This window comes from Heptranchias perlo, chromosome 16 (genome assembly GCF_035084215.1).
Source record: "Heptranchias perlo isolate sHepPer1 chromosome 16, sHepPer1.hap1, whole genome shotgun sequence".
Lineage (NCBI taxonomy): Eukaryota > Metazoa > Chordata > Chondrichthyes > Hexanchiformes > Hexanchidae > Heptranchias > Heptranchias perlo.
The window spans coordinates 30,092,779-30,119,000 of NC_090340.1; the positions used below are offsets into that span (position 1 = coordinate 30,092,779).

General features: G+C 42.3%; 1 protein-coding gene across 1 annotated transcript in view; it reads right to left on the reverse strand.

Moving 5' to 3' along the window:
• Positions 1–2,904: 2,904 nt before the first annotated feature.
• Positions 2,905–26,222, reverse strand: part of rbl2 (retinoblastoma-like 2 (p130)) — a 160,778-nt gene continuing 137,460 nt past the window's right edge. The window contains exons 19-22 of the mRNA XM_067997885.1: positions 17,409–17,511; positions 16,130–16,344; positions 11,458–11,622; positions 2,905–9,819 (exon numbers count right to left, since the gene is read on the reverse strand). Coding sequence (XP_067853986.1) covers positions 9,649–9,819; positions 11,458–11,622; positions 16,130–16,344; positions 17,409–17,511 — 654 coding nt within the window. The 3' untranslated portion in view covers positions 2,905–9,648. The remainder of the gene's footprint in view (positions 9,820–11,457; positions 11,623–16,129; positions 16,345–17,408; positions 17,512–26,222) is intronic.

Consider the following 26,222-nt stretch of genomic DNA (forward strand, 5'->3'; position numbering starts at 1 on the left):
CAATGCAGTTGCTATTTTCCCAAAGCCTGCTCTAGGAGCACTGGGGAGAAGAATGTCTGCCAGCCAGACAAGAACACTGCACCTTGTTGAATCCATAAGGGAAATAAGCTAAACCTGATGTGAAGGAGAAATGTGTATCCAAGTTGGACAAAGCTGCATGCATTCATGTGGACTTTTGAAGATCCTCCAAACACTTCAGGAGAGCATGTAAGATACCTAATGTACCAGGATTTTTCCTTTCCTAAAACTTTTAATGTGCTCTGATGTTTACAATAGCTAGCTAACTGCCTTACCATGGAATGCTGCTGAGTTGTCTTGTATTTTCAGCATGTTCCATCCAGTTAAGATCAAGACTTAAATCAGTCATGAATGTTTTTAAAAAGGTTTATGCAGCCTATTGATGAAAATCAAATATTTCAAAGAACAGCTTCTGATTTTCATTATCTAAATTGAAAAATTAAGTTTAGGCGGATTAATGGTTCATTTAAAATGAGCAGATTTTAACCAGAGAATGTATGACAATTGGCATGTGGATTCACTAGCAACTGGGGACACACTAAAATGCTAGTGGCTCGAAAGAGCAAGATGAATTAACATATATTCAGCCTGGCTCTTCATAATGGCTGACTGGAGTTGCACCCAAAATGTCAACTTTTCCCTCTGCTGAATAGCCTCCTGTGCACTTTGTTTTCTAACTTTGGCTTTTTTTTTGCATCAATTAAGCTTTGGTTTTTCAGACTTAGTACCTCCTTTTAATAAACTTTAGTTTTCTTCAGAGTTGCTATTTTAAAATATTCCACCTAGTATTTCATTTATAACTGCCTTTTGTGGTATATCTGTACAATTTAACTTTCTCCTCCTAAATTGCAACTTTATTGGGTTTTCTTTCACAATTATAAATTGAAAATGTTTTCTTATTTTGCAACTCTTGGGACAACATATGTCTGTAAAAGGCTGTTACCGCCCCAGGACCCTGGAGTGAATTAGACATGCAGACTATGGTATCCGAACCAGTCACCTGTATTATCTTGGGTCCTTCTGCTTCTCCATGTGGATTAGTCACCCACATTCAGTCCATACAATGACTGGACAGGTAGTACTTTCCTGCTTACCACTTGTACCTCAGATTTTCTGTCTGTCTCCCCTCCTCCCTCCCCCCGCCCAGAACTTGTCCAGCATTTGGCTTCGTCCTTCAACCGCCCCTGATTCCTGCAGGTTGTGCCTGCCTCTTGATTTGTTCCATCTGGTGAACCTGCAGGTTTTACCTTTGCACTTTGTTCCTCTTATCCCAGAGGACTCCTTTTACAGCTGGCGCTTCGGCTTCATTTGAAGAGCTGCCACCTTTTCTTCCAAATGGATCGGATTGTGGTTTTCAAAGGCTGTCCAGAGGCTCTGGTTTTGAGAGGTCAGATCCTCAACCTCAGTATCCAACACATGCAGCTTCTGCGCCAGCTTATTCCCCTCTCTAGATCTTCGGTGCCCATCTGATTATTTTCCAAAGCCTGAATCTTTTTAAGCGAGCATTTCTAGTTGAGCCTCCTTCTCAGCCTTCAATGTCTCATACTGCATATCCATTTTGCATATCCATTTTGACTCTTTTCAGCACGGCCAGTTGTTGCAACTTGCTCTTCTAGCTTCCATTTCCCTCAAAATTGAGCATCGCTTCCTCTTTGGCATTCAGGGTTTCCTCGGGGGTCTCCAACTTCAGGCAAAGATAGAAATCTGCTCCCTGGGCCACCAGCCGGTGCATCAGCTTCTTCACCACGTCCTTTTGCATCAGGGAGTTGTGGAGCCTCGTGATCTCTATGTTCAACGCGTCGAGCTGTCAGGTCAGCTTTTCCTCCTGCACGTGTGCGGTTTGTTCGAGCAGCTCCTTCTGATCTACCATATTGTGGACTGACTGCTGTAAGCTAGTGCCAGTCGAGGTTAGCTGCCTTTTCTCTTTTTGTGAAGCGCTCTCTTACTCCAGTAGCTGCAGGTCAGCCACTTGCTGCTCCTTCAAATTCTCGCACAACAACTGTCTCTGCTCTTTCAAGCTACCTATACTTCTCCGAGGTGGTGCTTGGTCTCCAGAAGCTTTGTGTGGAGCTGATTGATCTCTCCCTGGGTCTGGAAATTCTGCTGGTCTTTCTCCTTTTTTTGATGCTACTGGTATCTCTTTGAACTCTGACCAAAGCTGGTGGTACTTGGTTTCTACCTCCAACTGCTCTCCCTACTCTGACTTAATTCGGTCTGTACTTTTTGCACCAATGCCTTGGCGACTGACAGCTTCACGTGAAGCTTCTTACAGTCCAACTCCTCCTCCTCCAGGCTAGTCTTTATACTCTTCTTCTGGAAAGACTTACCATTCAGATGATCCTGCAATTGCTGGAACTCTATTTCTTTCTTGGATAGTTTTGACAGTTTCTGATTAAATGTCTTCCCATCCTCCAGCTGAGCCCGCAGGTAGACCATCTGCCACGTTTCCTTCTGGAGCAATTCCTGGGTGTCCTGCAGGTGGAACTCCAGACTCTCCACCTCCGTGGCTAGTTGGGTGGCTCTGGACTTGGTTCTTCCCAGAGCTCCGGGCATTTTTCCCCCTCTGCCTGTAATTTGAGGACCTGTTCAATGCCGTAATCCTGGCGGTTACGAGCAGACTTCCTAGACCACCTTTTGTGACCATTTCTGGTTTTCCGCATCTCATCAGTTGGGAGGTCTGAAAATTTCCGGCAGACTCCCTCCTCATCTCATCGTACGCTGCTCATTGCTTTGAATCTTCAGCTCGAAATATTTCCTCAAGCATTTCTATATTGGGTTGGTCTCTTCTGTTTCTGTCTTGGAGACACAGTCCCGCTCCTGACGCCATATATTATGGGCTGTTACCGACCCAGGTCCCGGAGTGAATTAGACACGTAGACTATGGTATCCAAACGAGCTTAGTTTATTCACCCCCAATGGGTCTTTACTTACAACATCAAACCAGACAGTCACCTGTATTATCTTAGGTCCTTCTACTTCATGCTTCTCTGTGGATTTGTCACCTACATTCAGTCCTTATATTGTACTAGACAGGTAGTGCTTTCCTGCTTATTACTTGTCCCTTGTTTTTTTTCACCTCGTTCAGAGACCCTTTCTCTCTGAGCTCCTCTTTAACTGAATCATTCCCAGCCCTTTTAAACTCACAGGTTGGGGGTAGTTAAAGGTAATTAAGGTCCCCAACCTCTTAAAGTGGTATTCCTATCTTGGGTACAGCTCTCTTCTTGTAAAATGGGACACGTCCGTACATAACCCTCACCCTCTTTCTCTTGGGTAGGGGAGGAGGGGGGCTTAAAAATAAAAGAAAAGGCAACATTTTTTTCCAGAGGAAAAAAGAACAACACACTCAATCTGTTACAATGCCCCATATATTACATACAGAACATTGAAATGGAGTCTCTCTAATTAACACTGACATGCAAGGGGAGATATGGAAAAGGATATGGTGATGGTGCAGGAGTGATAGCTATGAATTTCTACAGAAATTCATGAAGTAAAAGTAAATTATAGCAATTTTGATACTCTTATTGCTGGTCTACTTTAAAAGTTGATTGTGTACAGACTAAAATGTATACTTTTTGCTGATTAAAATATTGCTTGATCCTAACAAACACTTTTGTACTTCAGTGACATACAAGACTCACTTTATAATGAACATGGACACATACAAATATATTTGTTTAAAAAAATTCATCAGATTTCACAACTTTTACAAAGTGATACAACACAAGAATATAACAAGTAGACAATTTTTAAAGCATCCCAGTTATAATTTGGCATAAATTAAATACTTTTGCAGATTAACAATTTTTTTTAAAGCAATCTTTTTCAGTTTGTTTTCATCACACTGGTGATGGATTCCTGTTTAAATGAGTGACCAGTCATATTGCAGTAATTCACATTGTCATTTTTGGGTTCTATTCATTTATCACCAATTACAGTGCAGTTATCATATCTAATTAACTGAAGAGGTGCTGCACCTTATTAAATCATTGTCGTTTTTTCCCTCCATGCAATCTTGTAAAATGCAATGCAGAATTCTTTAAGATGTGAGAAAATGGGTTCTAGGACTAGTACTGAAAATATAACCAGATCTTTCCAAAGCTTTAATATCAGTCTTTCATATCGTCCTCTAAAACTCCCAAGTTCATCGATTAATATTGGGGGCGAAAGAAAAGGGCATTGGGGGCAAAATTTTCATTATTGCAATTAAGTGAACTTGCAATGTGCACATGCGTATAGCTATTTCACACTTGTTTATGCAGTGTGGTGAATCTGCATTGTACACGGGGGCCCAAATAAGACTCACTTCACAATTAAAATCTGGATACTATCATCCCCACGTTAAATGTACCCATAATGCAGCATGGTGCTTTGTGGATTGTTTTTACAATCGCATGCGCGGGTGACAGCCCATCTCGGCTGTTTCCTGCCAAGAGAAGAATATGTGACTAATGTAGAGATTGCCATCCTACCTTCAATTCTAAATAAAATTTGCATATGGTTGAGCTTAATACCGTCAAAGCACAGCCGATGAAGTTGCCAGGGCTTTGTGGAAACTGGTGAATTCTATGTTCTTGTGAACTTCTTAGCAGCCAGGTTTGAAGCATTATAGGCAGAGATTTGGGAACAGGTTATCTGTTTGCCACCTTGACTGTAGTTGGTGAAACGAGGAATGGCAGAAAATTAGAGGGATGTCTAACCTCAAATTTAAAAAAAATACTCACGTAGACTGAATGATGTGTAAATATTAATCTCTCCACTGTAATATAAACACGTTTCAAACATTAAAAGATCATAGGTGTAGAATTTCCACAGGTGTTCCCTGATTTCCCACCATATATGCAGTGGAACCTGGAAAACTTGCATTTCCGCTATTTCATAGTATCATGGTAGGTACAGCACAGGAGGAGGCCGTTTGGCCCATCATGCCTGAGCAGGCTCTTTGAAAGAGCTATCCAATTTGTCCTGTTTCCCTGCTCTTTCTCCATAGCCCTGTAATTTTTTTTTCCTTCAGGTATTTATCTAATTCCCTTTTGAAAGTTACTATTGAATCATCTTCCGCCACCCTTTCAGGCAGTGTATTCCAGATCATTACAACTTGCTGCATTTTTAAAAGAAAATGTTTCCTCATGTCGCCTCTGGCTCTTTTGCTGATCACCTTAAATTTGTGTTCTCTGGTTACCGACCCCTCTGCCACTGGAAACATGCTATCAAAACTGTTAATGATTTTGAACACCCTTATTAAATCTCCCCTTAACCTCTCCGTTCTAAGGAGACCAACCCCAGCTTTTCCAGGCTCTCCATATAACTGAAGTCCCTCCTCCCTGGTATAATTCTGGTAAATCTCTTCATCACCCTCTAAGGATTTCTACTGAAGGTACGGTGGGAGATAAAAAGAACCGCCACAGAAATTATTGGCGCACATACCCTGCTTGGCCTATTGAATGCAACCGAGTGACAGACTGCTATACCTGAGCATTAGCAAACCAAGATACTTTTCAAACTTCTATATGTCGTCCCATTAGTTTTCCCACGTCATACAATCCTACCATGTCACTTGCACTATTACAACTATTTCTAACTTATGCTACCACGGCAGAACAGCTGGTAGACAATGGCTGTGGTCTGAAGCCTTGGTTAATGATGTCTCCACCTAAATTCTACTTTTATCTGCTAATCAGTGTTGTAATTAATAGCTTTAGTCCACTGACAATGTTAAAGTACCGTTCAATGCTAAAATACCTTTTAGCTAAATGAATCCAGTTAATCTCTGGTTCTGGCTGGAACCATACTGCCACCATCCATCTATCGGGAGCAGGGAAATGTACATTTCTATTTGTGATCCACTGACTGCACTGGGCAACATTGGTTTGATTGCACATTGTGAACACATTTTTTTCAACCAACTGAATTGATTCTCTTTTCTAATAGCGTACCTATCATGATGTAATTTCAAAATGTACGAGAGCAGACTTTTGTGTAGTTTATTAAATTCAGTGCACACGTTCTACGTTAATCTGGGTGGGCTTACTGGTCATAATCATTGTGCTTGTTCTGCTGTTGAAATCTGAAAGAGCTGTGGCATACTTGGTAGGAAGGGCACTTGACACTTGAATAGTTGACATTCAAATTGTTACACTACTTTCTACAGATTCTCAGTCACAAGCTATAGATTTCCACTTACTGCTCCAATGTGGTTTATTGTGCTATGTGACCTGCTCAAAGCTCTTAATGCTGACCACTCTCGCCATTCAAATGTTATTTTCAGTTACTGAATATTTTCATATGCACTTCACCTCAGCTGGAGAAAGTCACCTTGTTGACGCAGGAGGAAAAGGAGAAGTGACATCACGAGATGGACGGAAAAGAGGAGTAAAAGCATCCACTTGAACTGGTATATTGTCAGTGAGGCTGTTGAGTAGGGTGCAGGTGATTAACAGATTAGTTGTTCTAAATGTAACCATCTGAGCCACAAAGGCAACACCTGGTGGTTTGAGAGAGTTTGCACTGCAATCTGGGAGACCATCTGTGGCTGTAAGATACAAGACTGCTGGTTGTGCAGTGACTGTGGACTTGGAAAATACGTAATGTTTACTACGCCAAATCACGAATCTGAATCAGACAAAAGGGTTATGTTCCTTTACATTAAAGCTACTGCTTCCAGTGCGCAATGACTAGTATATGAAGAGTAGACTGTTCATATTTGGGGATTTACATGGTCCAAAGCTGCATCCATATCCAGGGTTTGGCTGCAATATCTCACTTTGATAGGAGTGAAAGAAGTAGGGGTTCTAACAAGCATACCTTTCATGGTTTTGATTGGGAATGATGTGATTCTGATGGGGTTATGACCAGGCTCCTATTTAGGGCGAGGATTGTTGGGTCAGCTGCAAGCACAACAGAGACATGCAGAGCAGCGGCAAATCCCACACGCAATTATTTTTGGGATCTGACTCCTTGGGTGTCTGGGTTGTATAAGAAATGCACCCAGTGGGACTGGAGGAGATATAGCTGCCTAGCCCCACCCAAAGAACTGGGGGAAGCAAGATAGAGTGGCCACAAAACATATCTCAGTCCAGGTAAAAGAAGCAGTTGATTAAGGGAACATGTTCTCAACCACTCCGAAGCCTGATGTGGTCTGAAAATGGTTCTACACCACATCAGGACATGGTACAGCCTTGTGTGTGTTGCCTGGTCAAAGGAAGGATGGAGGGGCCAGGTGATCCCCACCCAAACTAGGGGCAAAGCGAACATCTTGCTGGGTGTGGCTGCGTCAGCTAGGCAATGGGCAAGCTAACATGGACATCAGTGTCAAAACCTGTGCGTAGTATCAGCCACTGTCATGGGACAGAGCTCGGGGTGAGGCACTGTGCCCAGTGGGTCAACATAAGCAATTTGATGCCAGCCAAATCATGCCCACACCCTGTTCCATGAGGCTGACAACAGCAGAGTGACCAGACATGGGAATGGCACATCTGTCATAGAGCTTTTTATGCAGGCCATGGAATCCTGAGGGCCAGGAGAATCAGCAGGCACGGTGGTATGACAATCACAGAATGATGGTCCTCACAAGCAAGGCATCGGACTCGTATGCAACGGACCTTTCCAAAAGGGGAGGGGAGCAATGCGACAAATTATCCTTTTTTTCTTCAGATTATCTGTTGGATTCTCTTGATGGCCACAATACACACACAGGATTAAGATCAGTTATTACCAGCTTTTTTTTGCAAGCTGGACAGAATTTACATTACCTCTGGCTAATATTGATAACTTGGCAAGGCAGAGCTGTGTGTGGTTCTGGAAGTCCTTTGTTTGATTCTTTGAATTACATGCTCGGCAGGTCCCCATCCAGGTATAATGCAAAGTCTCCTTGAATTATGTCATACCGTTTAATTCCAAACATCCTAAATGATGTCCTACGGTAGTGGTTCTGATTGACAGCTGTGTCTGGGGTGAAGAGGTGGGTCAGGCCTCTGTGAGGACCAGAACCAATGATACTTCGTAGCCCTGTAAATGTACTGTTTGCACTAGATGCTGTTTATTTACCTGTTTAACGTTTAGGATTTTATTTATTTAGGATTGAGCTGAGGAGGAATTTCTTCACTCAAAGGGTGGTGGAATTTTGGAATTCTCTACCCCAGAGGGCTGTGGATGCTACATCATCAATTATATTCAAGACGTGGAGATGCCGGTGATGGACTGGGGTGGACAAAGCTTGTGATTTCAAATAAAGCTGTTGAACTATAACCTGGTGTTGTAAGACTCCTTACAATTAGATTTTTGGACTCTAGGGGAATCAAGGGATATGGGGATCGGGCGGGAAAGTGGAGTTGAGGTTGAAGATCAGCCATGATCTTGTTAAATGGCGGTGCAGGCTCGAGGGGCCGTATGGCCTACTCCTCCTATTTCTTATGTTCTTATCCTCGATCTGATGTATATTGAATTCGCATGCTGAAGCCGGAAAGATCAAATGGCAGCACACGATATGTTCTAGTAAACTAGAATACTGATGAAAATATTCTCTGCTCTATCCTGAGGTCTCACTCCATTTACCTAGATATTAAATAGATAGATAAAAACACACTGTTTCATGGGGAATGTGAGGTCTGTATATGGCGTGGTCATTGCCAGTGAATCCAAGCAATATATCCAGTGTCAAAACTCTGTGCATTTTCCTTTTGATAACCATTTCTCTTATTTTTTTTAAAAAAAGCTCATCCCTTGCTTTGACAACATTTTGTTTCTTGGCTGTTGTCTCAGCTCTACTCATTAGTCACCATTTTCACTTGCCCTCATACATGCACTTGCAGGATCTTTCACAGCTCAGTGCATCATTAGCATGTTACTCATACAGGTCCTGGTCCTCCAATCTGTTTGAAGAACACACCGCTGCCCATTTTGGGCATCCCATAATGTTCATTGTATCATGAAAATACATTTGTGCACAAGCTTATCTGCATATGCAATGCATAACCTTGCCTGTGGAATGCTACGTATGTGGCAGATGAAAATTTAGCCCTAGGTGTTTCCTCCTCTTGTATTGGTCTGGGAAGATGCTACAGTGTTTCTGTTACAAGTGTATAACACTGGAGCTGTGCTTTGTAAATGACCTGTCTTTAAAAAAATTAAGTGTGGTTTTTCAAACACCCAGTTAAAATATTAGATTTATCTACGTGACTATTACTGCTATACTGAATTTGGTATGAAAAACTGTATGCTGTTCTAAGTCTGTTGTTTTTTTAATTATTTCTTTCAGAAAAGCTTTTAAATAATAAAAAGCAATTATAAACATTTTTCAATGTGATCACTGCTTCACAAATCCTAAAAAGCCCCTCTGCCTCCAATTGTCTCTGATTTATGAAAAAACAAGCTGCTTTTCAAATCACCGGACCCTTGTCCACCTGCAATTTTTGCTTTCCTACAGCATGTTCACAATGCCTGTATAACCTTCACAAAAGCTTTAAGCGTTGCTGTAATCCTCTCTGGTTTGCTGTCCAGTTTCCAGGATTCATCTCTAAGGATACATATTGGGGAAAAGTCATGAAAGTTGGAGCGACTAGAGGGCATTTGTGCCAAAGCCAAACTATTTCACAGCAAATGACCAGATAACAAAATGCACCATGAACGGAATCAGTGTGATCCTCTGTCGTTGGCTACATCCTGCAAACGTCTGTATAATGCAGTGTGGTTCTCTTGACAAACCCTCTTAGCTGGCAATTCACTGCCATCATCCAATGACAAGCCACGCTTCTTGGTTGGAGTTTCACCAGACTTAATCATACTGTTGATATCTCTCAGTCTCTGCAGATAAAGAGAATCAAAGAGCAAGAGTTATTTTTTGGGCTGCAAAAAATGGAAGATTTGGCTCAAGTTGTTGAAGCAGAATTCACATTCTTATAAAAGGGAATTGAATATTTGCTAGAAAAGGAATACTAAAGGGTATAGTGACTGAGCAGCAGAGTGGGATTAGACAAGGTGGTTCACGTAGGGAAAAACACTGGCCACAAACCTGATGGGTCAAATGGCCTCTTTCTATGATTCTAATTACAGCCACTACAGCAAGTGAAAGTACTCATTTGCTGTAAGAACTTCGCTGGGTATCTTTCAGAAATAATTTCTATTTTATACTATGTAAAATTATTGCAAAAATCCACTGCGAAACAGAGATCAGTAATACACCTATAATAAGGCCATTTGTTGTAAATCACTTAGTTCATAATTCAAAGGTCTGCATTATTGAGTTAGTCTCAGGACTGCCGAATGCTCAACTCAGTCGCATTAATTGTAAGAAACAGCATTTTCTCTCAGGTCTTCGTTGGATATTGTTTGCATGTATTCGAGATTGTCTCAACCTTGGTTGAGTCCTTGGTTAATCACGTCATGAGCCACCCTGTCTCCATTTTCTGTCTCATGTTTATAAGTTCATGGCATGGGAAACCGTTTAGTTGAGTGTTTCTGTATTGTTGTGGAATGTGCAGAGGTCAGCAGATTGATTGATGTGCAGGCTCGAAAAAGGGAGGAGGGGGGGCTCAAGGTACTGTAAGAACTAATGGATGGTTATAACATAGATCAAGACATAAAGCGTACTAGTTAGCATATACTCAGAGCAAAGACTGGGCCGCTCAATATCTTATCACAAGGGGTTTCGGGACTAATCGATTTTGCCAGGTTGTATCGCAATGTATTGTATTTTAACATCTTTTACTAATCTTGTAACTTGTACTATTGTATTTTAATATCTTTTACTACTTCTTAATAAAACCTTTATGCTTTGGAACAAGATATACTCACAGCCTCTTCGTATAAGAGACCGATCCGTTAACATTTATCACAATTGTAAGTAATCTGTTATCACTTTATGGCCAGGTCTCGAGGTGAAGAAGTGAACTAATACTGTATATTGACTCTTGGTAAAATGTATCTTCCTTTTCCCAACTTTGGAGCAGCAATGCTGGCTGAAAAATAGTCTGACATCTAGTCCATCCTATCTATTTAACAGAAGAGTGGGGAAAATAGCAGCCAAACTGTACAATCTTTACATGTATTTTCCATTTGTTTTTATTTTTTGCTACTTTTCCCCCAAAATAAATTTCAGTATAACTTCAGTCACATTTTTGACCAGTAATAACATTGTTTAGAAACTTCAATGCATGTTCATTTATTTTTTATGTTCGAAGAGTCAGAAGCAGCTCCATTCAATGAACATTGTATTCAGTTTTATAAAACTGAGAGTCACTTAAACATTGTGATTTGTTTGGCAGTGACATCTTCAGTATGCTGAAGGTACACCTACAGTTCTGTGTAAAGCTGGAGATTTTGGAAATCTTATTATTTTAAATTTTTTTGATGGTGGTATTGACAAAAAGATTGTGAAACAGTGACAATTGTGGATGTGTAACACTGGTTATACAGAGACTGGTTCTCATAATTGTAACTTACCTTTGAGGGACTTCTGCTAAAACAGTAGAACATTTTTTCTCGTGGTGAGAGAGAACCTCCATTCTTATGTGGTGAAATATAAATAGAGTGATGCTGAGAGAGTAAGACCCTGCGTGGTGATCCTGTCCTTACAGATGGGAAGGGAGATAAAGACGGAGCTTCACTCTGTACAAACAAACAAGTTCTTCAAATTCACACCTGAATTCTTGCACATACCCTAATGTGATAGCGATTTAATATTCTCTTCATTCATTTTAAATACTTAAAAATATTCTATTTTTCTTGGTTTTGTACCATATGATTCATAACTCTCCTCCCCCATGTTAACCAGCGATGCAGAACTAAATATAATGTTTACAGTAAAACTGTCATAATATAAGAAAACATTAATAGCACTTATTAAACAGGGAAGCATTTTTAAAAAGATGGGGAGCAAAATATAGTTTTTAGAAGCTGGAAAATGTGACAAACGAAGTTCCTCAGCATTTCTGCCAGAATTCAAATGTTAACAGCTAGTGTGACATATGTGCTTGAAATTCCAACTGGCTCCTAATAACATCAGTATTGATTACTTGGAGTAATATCTAAAATGTGTACAGTTTTTAAGGAATACCATAACTATTTGTGGGGTTTATACTGCACAGTATAATATGTTCACAGGAAATGCAGGAAATACTGAGCAGGTCAGGCAGCATCTGTGGTGAAAGAAACAGAGTTAAGGTTTCAGGTCGATGACCCTTCGTCAGAACTGGAAGAAGTAGAAGATTAAACAGCTTTCAAACAAGTACAGAGCCAGGGAAAGGTCGGGGTGGGGGGGGAGGGGGAGGAAGGAGAGGAGAGGAAAGAACAAAAGGGAAGGTCTCTGATAGGATGGCTGGCAGGAGTGATTATATGACAAAAGGGATGATGGTGCAAGGCTAGGATGGTGGTAATGGGACAAGTAAAGAAACAAAAGATGGGTCTAGAGGAGCTGTAAATGGCAACAGCAGAACCATTACCAGCACTTGCTGTCTGAGAAAATGGCAACAGTGGTTATGATCTGAAGTTACTGAAATCAATGTTAAGTCCAGAAGGTTGTATAGACATGCAGTTTGCACCAGGTTATACAGTTTTATACCCAAACTAGGATCTAAACGCACACCCACTAGGTCTAATCGAAAGATAAGGTGCTGTTCCTCGAGTATCCGTTGAGCATCATTGGAACAGTGCAAGAGGCCGAGAACAGAGAGCTCAGAATGGGAGTGGGACGGAGAATTAAAATGGTAAGCGACCGGAAGGTCAGGGTCACACTTGCGGACTGAGTGGAGGTGTTCAGCAAAGCGATCGCCCAATCTGCGTCTGGTCTCCCCAGTGTAGAGGAGACCACATTGTGAGCAGCGAATACAATATATTAACTTGAAAGAAATACAAGTAAATTGCTGATTCACTTGGAAGGAGTGTTTGGGGCCCTAGGCAGTGGGAAGGGAGGAGGTGAAAGGGCAGGTGTTGCATCACCTGTGCTCACTCGGGAAGGTGCCATGGGTAGGAGAGTGGGTATTGGGGGTGATGGAAGAGTGGACCAGGGTGTCGCGGAGAGAGTGGTCCCTTCAGAATACTGAAAGGGGAGGGGAGGGGAAGATGTGTCTGGTGGTGGCATTGTGCTGGAGGTGGCGGAAATGACGGAGGACGATATATTGAATATGGAGGGTGGAAGGTGAGGACAAGGGGGACACTTATCATGGTACTGGGAGGGAGGGGAAGGGATGAGGGCAGCAGTGCGGGAAATGGGACAGACACGGTCGAAGAGGGGAATCCTCAGTTGAGGAAAAAAGACATCGAAGCACTGGTGTGGAAGATGGCATCGTCAGAACAGATGGAATAGAGTCCTTTCAGGAAGCGAGGTGGGAGGAAGTGCAATCAAGGTAGCTGTGGGAGTCGGTGGGCTTATAATAGATATTGGTTGACAACTTATCCCCGGAAATGGAGATAGAGAAGTCGAGGAAGGGAAGGGGAGAGACAGAGATGGACCATGTGAAGGCGTGGGAAGGGTGGAAATTGGAAGCAAAGTTGATGAAATTTTCCAGTTCGGGGCAAGAGCAGGAAACAGCACCGCTACAGTCATCAATGTATCGGAAAAAGAAGTGCGGGAGGGGACCTGAGTAGGATTGGAACAAGGAATGTTCTACCTATCCCACAAAAAGGTAGGCATAGCTAGGACCCCCATGGGTTCCCATAGTGACACCTTTTATTTGGAGGAAGTGAGAGGAGTCAAAGGAGAAGTTGTTCAACGTAAGAACAAGTTCAGCCAGGAGGAGGAGAGTGGTGGTGGATGGACTGGTTGGGCCTCTGTTCAAGGAAGAAGCAGAGGGCCCGCAGGCCGTCCTGGTGGGGGATGGAGGTGGCAGTCCTGATCCCAAGATCCACAAACAGGACTGCCCCGGGAGACCCATTGTTTCAGCCTGATCTTGCCTCACGGAACTTATTTCTTCCTATCTCGACTTTTTTTCTCTCCTTGTCCAGACTCTTCCGACCTACATCTGCGACTCTTCTGACGCCCTCCGCCACTTTAACAGTTTCCAGTTCCCCGGCCCTACCCGTCTCCTTTTCACCATGGAGATCCAGTCCCTCCACACCTACACCTTCGACTCCACTCACTTGCTCCAAATAAAAAGTATCACTATGGGAACCTATTTGGGTCCTAGCTATGCCTGCCTTTTTGTGAGATACGTGGAACATTCCATGTTCCAGTGCTATTCAGGTCCCTCCCTCACCTTTTCTTCTGGTACAATGCAACATTCTGGCAAAATGAATGTTGAATATTCTCCTATCCGTGGATAATGGCACTCTGTCTATAACTAGAGCCCATGTCATAAATTAGAACCAATTTAACAATGAGGTGCAGTAGTAAAGTCATTTCAAAATGTAATTTGTTTAAGAAGATTTGGAGTGCAATGTAAATGTACAAATATTAAAATATTGGCTTCAAAATGTACAAAAATCAGAAAACTAGTAGTTAATGAACTGTAGAAACATTGTTTTTTTACAATTTCTTTTTTAAAAAAAGCATGCATGCAACATCACTTTCAGCAAAGTGCACATTCTGCGGACTGTGGTGTAATGGTTGGAATGCTTTTTTATCTCTGGAATCTGGGTTTGACCAACCCATATTGATGGGCTGAAGGTTTCCTCAGTAAACTAACATTTTGTGAAAGCCTCAGCTCACCCCTAATCTGGGGGTCTGTCCACAGCAAAATCAATTCCAATAATTCATCAACAGTGCAATAAAACTACCTATTATCTGCCCTTCATCAAAAGCAAAATACTGCAGATGTTGGAAATCTGAAATAAAAACAGAAAATGATGGAGAAGCTCAGCAAGTGAGGCAGCATTTGTGGAGAAAGAAACAGAGTTAACGTTTCAGGTTGAAGTCCTTTTGTCAGAACTGGGATCTTCCAGTTTCTTTCTGCACAGATGCTGCCTCACTTAGTGAGCTTCTCCAGCATTTTCTGTTTTTATTATCTGCCCTTTATAGGCTCTAAACTGTCAGTCTAATTAAGAAATGTTATAACGATGCCTGGTGTTAAACACAGGAGTTCACACTAGTACTGTTAGGGCATTTTTCTGCATTTGGGGTTCAGGCACATTGTTGGGACAGAAGAATCTTTATTCTTTATTTCACTATTCTAGATCTGACACTTAACAATTGGTGTTTCTATTTCTCTCACCTTATTGAGCACTCTGCCCCTCTCCATGCATATTTTTAAGATTTTTTGCAATGGTAGAAAGTGAAAATTCAGGGTTTTGTTTTGTGTGGGTGTTGCAAACATTCCAAACTGTGAATTAAGTTGTGTGCGTTTGTTGTAATATTAGTTTCTGCAGTTTTCCCACTAGGTAATCCCTGTGAATTGTAAACGTTACAGCACTGTCTGGTGGTACAATCTGGGAACTGCGGTCCTACAATTTAAACTTAAAAACAGCAGCAATCATCATAGCCAAATCATCACGAGAACGTAAAAATCCTATACCCACTGAGAATGAACCAGGAGAAATTCTAACAGATCTTATTACTGTTCTTGGTCTACTGCCAACAACAGAGGGCTACTCTGGCAAATTTTCCCACACAGATATAACACCAGAGTGTAAAGGCCAGGGGATAACCTTCCCAAATGAAGAATTTGCACAGGGGTTAGATTACACAACCAACAGGCTAACAGCCCTGAACACCAGCTACTCTAGGCAAGCACAGGAAACACAAGGCAAGCTGCTTCAGCTACCTGAATGCCACCCACAACTATACACCAGTTCTCAAGCTATAATGCACATTGACCAAACAATGTGATGTAACCTGATTGTGTAACTGTATATTTGCAAAACAAAATAAATATTTTAAAAATAGATCACTGTCTTCATGAAAAAACATTGCTTGTTTTGTAATGAAGTTTACACTATAGCACAGCATAAAAAAATTGGAAGCTAGGCCCAGCACCTTCATAATAGAGATAACATAATAAACAAGTTTTATAATGAGGTTCAAAATGTTGCTTCTGGCTTGCTAGCTTGAAACTCCTGATGCCATATTAAATGCTTCTTAAAAATAAAATAACGCAGTGCAGCCATAGTTATATGATCCACAATAAAAAAATAAATTGTATCACATAAAATGAAAACTCTCATACCGCAACCTCCATCTTACCACATTATCAGTGTTTGAAGAGGAATATTTCAGTGCAAATGCTTTGACTCTTCTGATGTAAATATTGTTGTAGAATTGAATGAGATCACCTCTTTCCTCCTCTTCCATATCACTGTTGGCTCCAGCCAGTCGAGTTGGGGTAGGTGGTGCACTGTTAGGTTGGGGTACTGGAAGCGTACTGTTAGATCTCATGTTCGGACTGGAGTCTCTGCTCGCTGCATAAAGCAAAACACAATTTACAACTGAAATACAATTTACAACCAAAAATAACTGAAGATACGTAACTTGCAAAACATGCTGGCCTGGTTACATGGCACCACTGTGAGTTGGAGCAGTGGGAGGACTCTGGTTAAATCCCCCCAACCCACTCCACTCAGTTACCAATCTGCTGCCCTGCAGATAGGTGCCATGTGGAAATAAAGAATTTTTCTGCAGGGGGAAAATAGGAAAAATTAGAAGAGTCTTCCTTACTGGGCTTCCTTACTTCCTTACCAGTGTGCCCACTGGTGTCTGGCACAAGACATTGTCCATTTGGCTTCAAAAGCGAGCAATATGAAAAAAATCTGTGCAGGAAAATATGGGGGAAGAAATAAACAAGGAGGGGGGGGGGGAGTGTGGGAAAGGTAAAAAACTTCAGCTTAAAAAGATTAGAAAAAAAATATCAGGCTTAATTTTCTCTGCTATGTTTGCGCATAAACAAAATCTGGGAAAAGCCTTAGGTGCTATGAACTTGTACCAGGCACAGATGAGGAAAGGAGCCAGGGGCCAGTGCCTACAATCACCTTGTTAATGTTTTTGGCAGCTATATTACTCATGTCTTTAAACAAAACTGCATAGACCTAATTCTTCTTGAAACTAATTTTCACAGTTAACTTTATATGAGTACAAATGCAGGTGTTGAATTCTACCCACAGTTCCTTATAAAAGGTTAATTAAAATAAATGTATTCTGGGAGACTTAAAATGGGACAGGATAATGCGGTAGCTCAGTGCGGCAGAGTAGTTATATGCAGGCTCATTGCCATTCATGGCCTAAATTTTCTGAGTACACATCCTTGACAAAGACAGGAGAATATTTAAAAATCGGTAAAAATATATAAACCCTGCCTTGTTTTCAGGCAAGTTTAAGTAATTTTATCTGAAAGCATATATAATAGCTGCAAGGTGCCAGTGTATAAAAGAACACAATCTTGAATAAACATAAAATATAAATAGAAAATGTTTGTCACACTACCCACCCTGGTCTGTAAATAGGAAAAAAACAAGTTTGAGATACTTACTCCTATCTCTGCTTGTCTCAGTTGGTGAGCCCTGGCGACCACTACTGTCACTGCTGCCAGAAGTTCGTCTTCTACGAGCTTTTAACAGTACACTCCTATAAATCTACAGGGACAAATACAGCATCAGGCACAGTGCACCTTAAAGAGAACTGGCAATAACAGAATATTAACTATAACGACAAATTAAAAACTGAGAAGCAGATTCATTAAACTTTGGATTCTAGTAACCTAAAACATAACAAATTATTCATTTGATTGACGTACAAACTCAAACACTAAGGAATGCTCTTCATGTGTCAAAATATCGAGCCAATGGAGAGGAGGGTGGTGTGCAGTTATGTGGAGGATAATTTGATTCAAATATTGGGCATCACCAACCCTAATGGTCAACAATCTACCTTTATTCTTCATTTGTTATTCTCTAAATAAGTTTAAGGCTTGAATAATGCTCACATATCTGAAGTGGTTCTTCTAACATCTCTGTCACATTCTTGGACAAGATACAAGAAAATGCTTTTTGTTGGATAGCCGATCTTTCTCCCATCTCTAGTGTTCAGCCTCTCTTTGTAGCAACATTGCTCCATTTCGCAGTTATCTTGTGGATATCACATAAACCACTTGTTTCAAATTGGCCCATGTATTAGAACCTGCTTGGGAGTAGTCTTCCTGTGCTATCATGTAACAATGCAGGATTCAGTCTAACACCAATGTGCTTTCCTTACTTAGTGACATGTGCCAGAGTCCCAGACCCATACAACATTAAACTACCAGAGTCCTTCTGACAGTGTAGGCCCGATATTAGGAGGGAGGCGGGTTGGCAGCGGGGGGTCGACTGGGCACGTGGGTAATGCGCCCAGTGAAATCGGTGGGTTTGGCATATGATCGTAAGTAAATTGAAGCCACTTACCTAGGCTTCCGGGTTTCGCGCTGGAAAGCTGCGCAGCGGGCGGACTGCGCACCCGCATCATAGGCTGTCAGCTGGAGGAGCCCTATTTAAAGGGGCAGTCCTCCACTGACTGATGCTGCAGAAAATAGCCCAGGTTTAATGATGCCCCACTCCAGGTCTTACTGGATGGGGTGAGGAGGAGGAGGAGGAGGAGGGAAGTCTTCCACCCGGCGGACAGGAGGAAGTGGCATGCCTCTGCCACCACGAAGGCCTGGCTCGAGGTGACAGAGGAGGTCACCAGCACCACCAACATATCATGCACCTGCATACAGTGCAGGAGGCGCTTCAATGACCTAACCAGGTCAGCCGAAGTGAGTACTCTTACTCATTCCCCTACACTCCGACTGCCACATCACCGCCCCCACCCCAGATCTCCTTCTGCACCGCCAACACTACTCTATCACATCACTCCTCACACCCACTGATCTCTCATCCTCATCTTACCTGCACTTCCTCACCTCTCCAGTACTCATCCCACCACTACCACTCAACCCAATCCTCATTCAATCTCATGGCTCTGTCTCATACTCACCCTCTCATGCATCTCTTTCACGGTCAGCCTCACTCAACCTGCCACTACCTGTGCTGCAGCCACAGGGCATGCATCACATATTTGTAGTAGGAAGCGTAAGGCAAATGTGTCGTGAGCATGAAGGGGATGCACAAGGGTGTTTGAGGGTTTGTCATGGGTTTTACTTATATTTGATTTCTGATCAACTCACATTACATATTATATTGTCACCACTACTGTCACGTCTTGGCCATTCTTGACTGGCTTGTGCAATAATGCCCTTTCATGAGGTTCTCTATGTACACCCTTGATGCCACCCATTGGGTCACCCTACAGTGGGTGTATGTGTAGTTGCACGACTACTTTGTGCAGGTGCCTGTTGCGCAGCACTATGTTGTGTAACTCCACGTGAAGGAGATGCACGGCGTGCCTGGCGAGGCTGATGATGTTGCTTGTCCTCCAATAGAGTGATGAATGTAGCTATGGAAACCCCCCCCACTCCTGAAGGTGTGAGTGTGAGGGGGTCTAGAAAGTAGGTAAATGTGTTTGGACAGCAGAGTTTAGGGTATGATGTAATAATTTTGAGTGTGGAGACAACGGTGTGGCAGGCAAAACTTTGTCTGAGGTGTCAGAGTGCCCTGCTGCAATGAATGAGGTATTCCCCCCAACTGTCAAGGAATCCTCTGCATCTCCCAATGGCTGCTGACTGAAACATATCTGCAACAACAGGAAGTGTTTCCCACAGCATGGGAAACACGCTGAGGAGAGTCCAAAATCACATCCCTGCTAAAATCTCTTCCTAATGAGGTCTGTCGACAACCTCAAGTACCTCGCTAACTATCTAAACTGTCATACCGCCGGCTTTAATTGCCGGTGGGAGTCCCGCATGCAGGGGCTGCGCGCGCACCAATTCGTGTCATTGGGGAACCTGGAAGTGGGCGGGTTGGAGCCGGGCTCCGGACCCGCTCCAGGATTCCCCAATTTTAGGAACTCCCCCCCCCCCCCACCTCCGCATTGAACGCACCCGCTCGGCCATCCTAAAATTGACCCCTGTGAGTTTGCCTACATTGTAGCAGAGAACTCTTCTGATATCTAGACAAAGATCTATTTGGAAATGGATAAAAAGATGGAATTGCTTTCTGTGTCAGAGCTGGTTTTAATTTTTCTTTAGAATTGTTATCCACTGAGCTCAGTGGAATTTAGACACTACTTACATCAAGGGGTGAATCGGTGATAAGAATTTTGAGCTATCTTACACTCCTGCACTAGAATGGTAGTTTTTCAAGTCAGTACAGGTACAGGCGCAAAGGAAATATTCAAGAGCTTATGCAGAATCAGAGTCAAGATTCAGGCTGGGACTAGAGGGCTTAAACTAGGTCACAGCATCCAGATCTCTTCATAAAGATGAACACAATTGGGTGTTCATCTCCAGAGTTTCTTTCCCTGCGAGATGGAAAACTAAGATGACTGCTGCATGTAGAGTAATAGTGCTGGAATGTAACACTTCACTGAGTAAGCACTGCAGGTAGGACAAGCAATAGGAATAGCACAGGCAGTGGGGTCTTGTTCCTGACACCTCAAAGCAAATCTCTTCCAATTGACCATAGTGAAAAATGCCTTTGAGAAGCAGGCTACTATTAACACATGACAGCTTTCCTCCCTCCAATACTTCAACTTACTTCCTTATTCCTTCTCTCCAGAAGGCAACAGCTCATAATGGGCTACTGTTTCACAAGCAGTAGTGGTGCTCCACTACCTCACTGAAACGGGCATTTTCTTATGAAATCCTGAGCAGAGTGTTGGCAGGCTAGTTGACTGCAGGGACTATCGCAGCTGAGCCTAATGCTGTTCTCATTCAATATCCATACATGCACATTTTCCACAGGGATCAAAAGCTAGGGATCAAGAATTGGAACCCTAGACGATTTTCCCCTCCATTGTCAGGGGATGCTGAGCTAATTGTAACTAATGATGTTCCAGCTGAGATCATTTAACTTAGTACAGACCAGAGATCTGATTTGCTTGGCTCTGTATTACGCTACATGGTGCATTTACGTACTGAATCATCATCATGACCACTATGATAATGCTGTTGATGCTTAATGGTAATCTCAACAACTATCTTGGGCTGGGAGCCAGAATTCTGTGTTTTTCTGGGCGAACAGCCTGACAGTTTGGTAAGATGGGGGTTTCTGTGAAGTCTGGTCTGAAAGCCAAGGTTTTCATGCAGTACTGGAGAGAGAGGAAATCAGAATCTATTCTGGACCATTTTCATATAGTCTCTAATGCCACTTTCTGAGTGTCATTATCAGAGGCACGGTAGCATTAGTTGTAACTAAAAAACCATCCAGCTTCTCAGCTGAGAAGATGTGTAATACACGACCCAAAAAAAAAGAGAAAAAAGGATGACACTCAAATAAAAAACAAACCAGCAAATAAGTTGTCAATGATTCTAGATGATGGCGAAAACTGGATTGAGTGAATGACAATTCTTGCTTTTACATTTCTTTATTCTTACTCTCTTACAGTCATACACAGAACGTTGTTACTTATTATGTTATTTGTTACTGTAATGAGAATATCACCATAAAAACATTCACAAAGAAATTATGCACATCCCAAAATTGTACACTCGGATACACATTTCCATTTGTTTTAATGACCAAAAGGAGCTATGAGTGAATTAACTTAAAAATAAAAATTATTATTAAGCTATTAAACACGTGAATATACCTTGCTAGCTATGCCATGCAACACTATTTACATTTTGTAATGAAATGGGCAAGGTTATTTTTAAAGTCAACAGTAGACACTGACTACAAATGTATTCTACACTTTATAGTTTGTGCTTCAGTAAATCTGTTTCAGTTAGATCTAAAGCACATAATGAACTAACATGGAAAGAATGCAAATGTACTGCCAGCGATTTTTCAAATATTATTTTCCCAGGTGTCAGTCTTTTGTGCTTGTTAGCAGAAATAAAAGGGCCAAAATAAACCTATTTCCAGAAATGTGAAACTTTAAAGCAAAACGTGAAGAAAAACAATTCCCCCAAAGGATTAAATTTATGATGTGTAAAGTATCATATAAACCTCACTGTCCTTTAAAAATAGACACAAACATTTTAACATAGGCTTATTCTATAAGACTTTTGAACACGGCAAGAACATAATTAAATTCTTCGTGCAACCCATGATTCATAACTGTAAAACCAGTAATTTTTACCAAAAATTGACATACGGAAAATAAAATGTAAAATGTAGTTGATAAGTCAGTGGGATTCCTTATCTGTATAATACCCCTTTTATACTTGAATGGTAAATTTACAGCTGAATTGGTAAATCATTAATTCCAAACAGATTTTGAAGTTAAAAAGCCCATGGATTTTCCCACGGCAGCAAAGCAGGAGATATAAGTCAGGTTAGTAAAAATACCCCATCCAAATCTCATGCTGATTGCAGCTGAAAATCAAAAGTCAATACATATATCAGGCTGGGTTTTTAAAAGAAAAAAAAATCCACATCTTTTGTTATTTTCTCCCCTCTTCAGGTCCTCCTGCTCTACGTGGAACTCTCCAGCTTTGGAACTCACCAATGAAGCTGGTAATTCAATATGTCCCAGCAGTCTGCTGCATGAACCCTGGGGTATCACATTCAGGTTGGGTCACTGTGACCTGGACTGCATGCATACACTGTGTGGCTAAAAGTATGATCAGTGCTTTAAGAGTATAATTTGGCTAACGGTAATAGGAGATTTCCTACAGAACTGTCGCTATTCTGAAATTAGCCAGACATGGGAAATGCAATAAATTAGAGAACATTACGCTGCTCTTGTCAGTTGCCAAGAAACATCTTTGTCAGCAAGAGGAGTCATTCAGTGACTGGAATATTTGTAATTCTAACAAATAACTTAACTGGGGGTGCAGGGGCGCTGCGCCTGAGTATGTGGAGGATATAGGAAATTGGAATATTCATAAAGTACCAGGTCAAAAGATTATCCAGGAGTACAAAAAAATAGGTTTAGAAGCAAGGGTGCAGTGGAAAAACTTTTCTGAGCTCATTAAACGGAGGGGAAATGTCAGATAATTAGATGACAATGAATATGAATATAATAAAAGTCAGACATATAATCTTGTCAATTTTACATCTTTTAGCTTGACATTTATGGCAGGAAAATATTGACGATATTACAAAGAAAGCAATTCAAGAACTTTAAACCAACATGGATTCATGAAAGGCAGATTGTGCCTAACAAATCTGGTGGAATTCTTTCGAAATGTAATAGAATTACTGGATAAGGGTCAAGGTGGCATAATCAGAGGTATGATACTATAATAGTTATGGTACTGGCCCAGCAATCCAGGTGTTGTGAGTTGTAATCCCACCATGACAAGTTGTGAAATTCAATTCAATAAATTTGATCATTTGTGAGCTAGCACCAAAAAAAGGTGACCATAAAAGTCCAACTGATTCACTAATGTCCTTCAGGGCAGGGATCTGACATTCTATTCAGGCTGGCCTACATGTGACTCCAGACACTACAGTTAACTGTACGATCCCTCTGAATAGGTCTAGCAGACCACTCAATTGTAGAGATGGGCAATAAATGTGGCCTTGCCAATGTTATCCACATCCAGAGAACAAATAATAAAAAAAAGCTTGGCTTTTGGAAAGCTTTTAATAAAGCCCCTAATATAAGATTTATGGCTAAATTAAAGGTTCGTAGGATTCAAGATGGAACTGAAAATTGACTGACTAGCCCACCAACATTTATTGTTCAAGCTTACACAATATCAATGACCACTTGGACAAATACCAAAGGACTGTCACTCCCTGTGGAACCAAAGCCTAGCATGACCACTGCACTCAGGAGAGGAGGATAAATGGAGAAAAATCAGAGATAGAAATTGGCAGGAAAGTTAAATAAAACAAAATCTTGATGAAGCAGCATTTTGGAGCAATATTCACTGTACCACAGAGTGGTTAGACATTCATTCACGCCTGTAATATTTTTGATAAGGGGCTGCATAAGATGCATGTTGATAAAAGTAAGACACATGGTGCTAAAGGGAGTATGGCAGCATGGGTAGAAAGTTGGCTAAAGGACAGAAGACAAAAGTAGTGGTTTTTCAGACTGGAGGGAAGTAAACAGTGGTGGGGCCATTGCTCTTCGCAGTATATATGGATGGTCTGGACTTAAGGGTTCAAATACACAAATCTTTAATTGTCCACCACCATTCCAGTCGTGAATGGTGGTGGACAATTAAACAACTAACGGGAAGAGGAGGCTCTGCAAACATCCCCATTCTCAATGATGGCGGAGTCCAGCACGTGAGTGCAAAAGACAAGGCTGAAGCGTTTGCAACCATCTTCAGCCAGAAGTGCCGAGTGGATAATCCATCTCAGCCTCCTCCCGATATCCCCACCATCACGGAAGCCAGTCTTCGGCCAATTCGATTCACTCCACGTGATATCAAGAAACGGCTGACTGCACTGGATACAGCAAAGGCTATGGGCCCCGACAACATCCCAGCTGTAGTGCTGAAGACTTGTGCTCCAGAACTAGCTGCGCTTCTAGCCAAGCTGTTCCAGTACAGCTACAACACTGGCATCTACCCGACAATGTGGAAAATTGCCCAGGTATGTCCTGTCCACAAAAAGCAGGACAAATCCAATCCGGCCAATTACCGCCCCATCAGTCTACTCTCAATCATCAGCAAAGTGATGGAAGGTGTCGTCGACAGTGCTATCAAGCGGCACTTACTCACCAATAACCTGCTCACCGATGCTCAGTTTGGGTTCCGCCAAGACCACTCGGCTCCAGACCTCATTACAGCCTTGGTCCAAACATGGACAAAAGAGCTGAATTCCAGAGGTGAGGTGAGAGTGACTGCCCTTGACATCAAGGCAGCATTTGACCGAGTGTGGCACCAAGGAGCCCTAGTAAAATTGAAGTCAATGGGAATCAGGGGGAAAACTCTCCAGTGGCTGGAGTCATACCTGGCACAAAGGAAGATGGTAGTGGTTGTTGGAGGCCAGTCATCTCAGCCCCAGGGCATTGCTGCAGGAGTTCCTCAGGGCAGTGTCCTTGGCCCAACCATCTTCAGCTGCTTCATCAATGACCTTCCCTCCATCATAAGGTCAGCAATGGGGATGTTCGCTGATGACTGCACAGTGTTCAGTTCCATTCGCAACCCCTCAGATAATGAAGCAGTCCGAGCCTGCATGCAGCAAGACCTGGACAACATCCAGGCTTGGGCTCATAAGTGGCAAGTAACATTCGCGCCAGATAAGTGCCAGGCAATGACCATCTCCAACAAGAGAGAGTCTAACCACCGCCCCTTGACATTCAACGGCATTACCATCGCCGAATCCCACACCATCAACATCCTGGGGGTCACCATTGACCAGAAACTTAACTGGACCAGCCATATAAATACTGTGGCTACGAGAGCAGGTCAGAGGCTGGGTATTCTGCGGCGAGTGACTCACCTCCTGACTCCCCAAAGCCTTTCCACTATCTACAAGGCAGAAGTCAGGAGTGTGATGGAATACTCTCCACTTGCCTGGATGAGTGCAGCTCCAACAACACTCAAGAAGCTCCACACCATCCAAGATAAAGCAGCCCGCTTGATTGGCACCCCATCCACCACCCTAAACATTCACTCCCTTCACCACCGGCGCACTGTGGCTGCAGTGTGCACCATCCACAGGATGCACTGCAGCAACTCGCCAAGGCTTCTTCGACAGCACCTCCCAAACCCGCGACCTCTACCACCTAGAAGGACAAGGGCAGCAGGCGCATGGGAACAACACCACCTGCACGTTCCCCTCCAAGTCACACACCATCCCGACTTGGAAATATATCGCCGTTCCTTCATTGTCGCTGGAACTCCCTTCCTAACAGCATTGTGGGAGAACCGTCACCACACGGACTGCAGCGGTTCAAGAAGGCGGCTCACCGCCACCTTCTCGAGGGCAATTAGGGATGGGCAATAAATGCCGGCCTTGCCAGCGACGCCCACATCCCGTGAACGAATATAAAAAAAAAAGTTGTAAAAAAAGCCATGTGGGATCCTAGGTTTTATAAATAGGAGTATAGAGTATACACACAAACTAAACCTAATCAAATCATAGTTAGAATACTGGGCAAAACTTTCATCTTTGGCAGGGGCCTAAAACAGGCGCTATCAGATTGTTACACACTCCGTCCGATTTTTCTTTCTATTGACTTTAATGGAAAGGAAAATCAGGCAGTGTGTATAATGGGTGGCTGATCCACCATCACCCATTTTACGCCCCTGCCAAAGTTGAAAGTTTCCAGCTAATGTGTCCAATTTTGCACACCTAATTTTAGG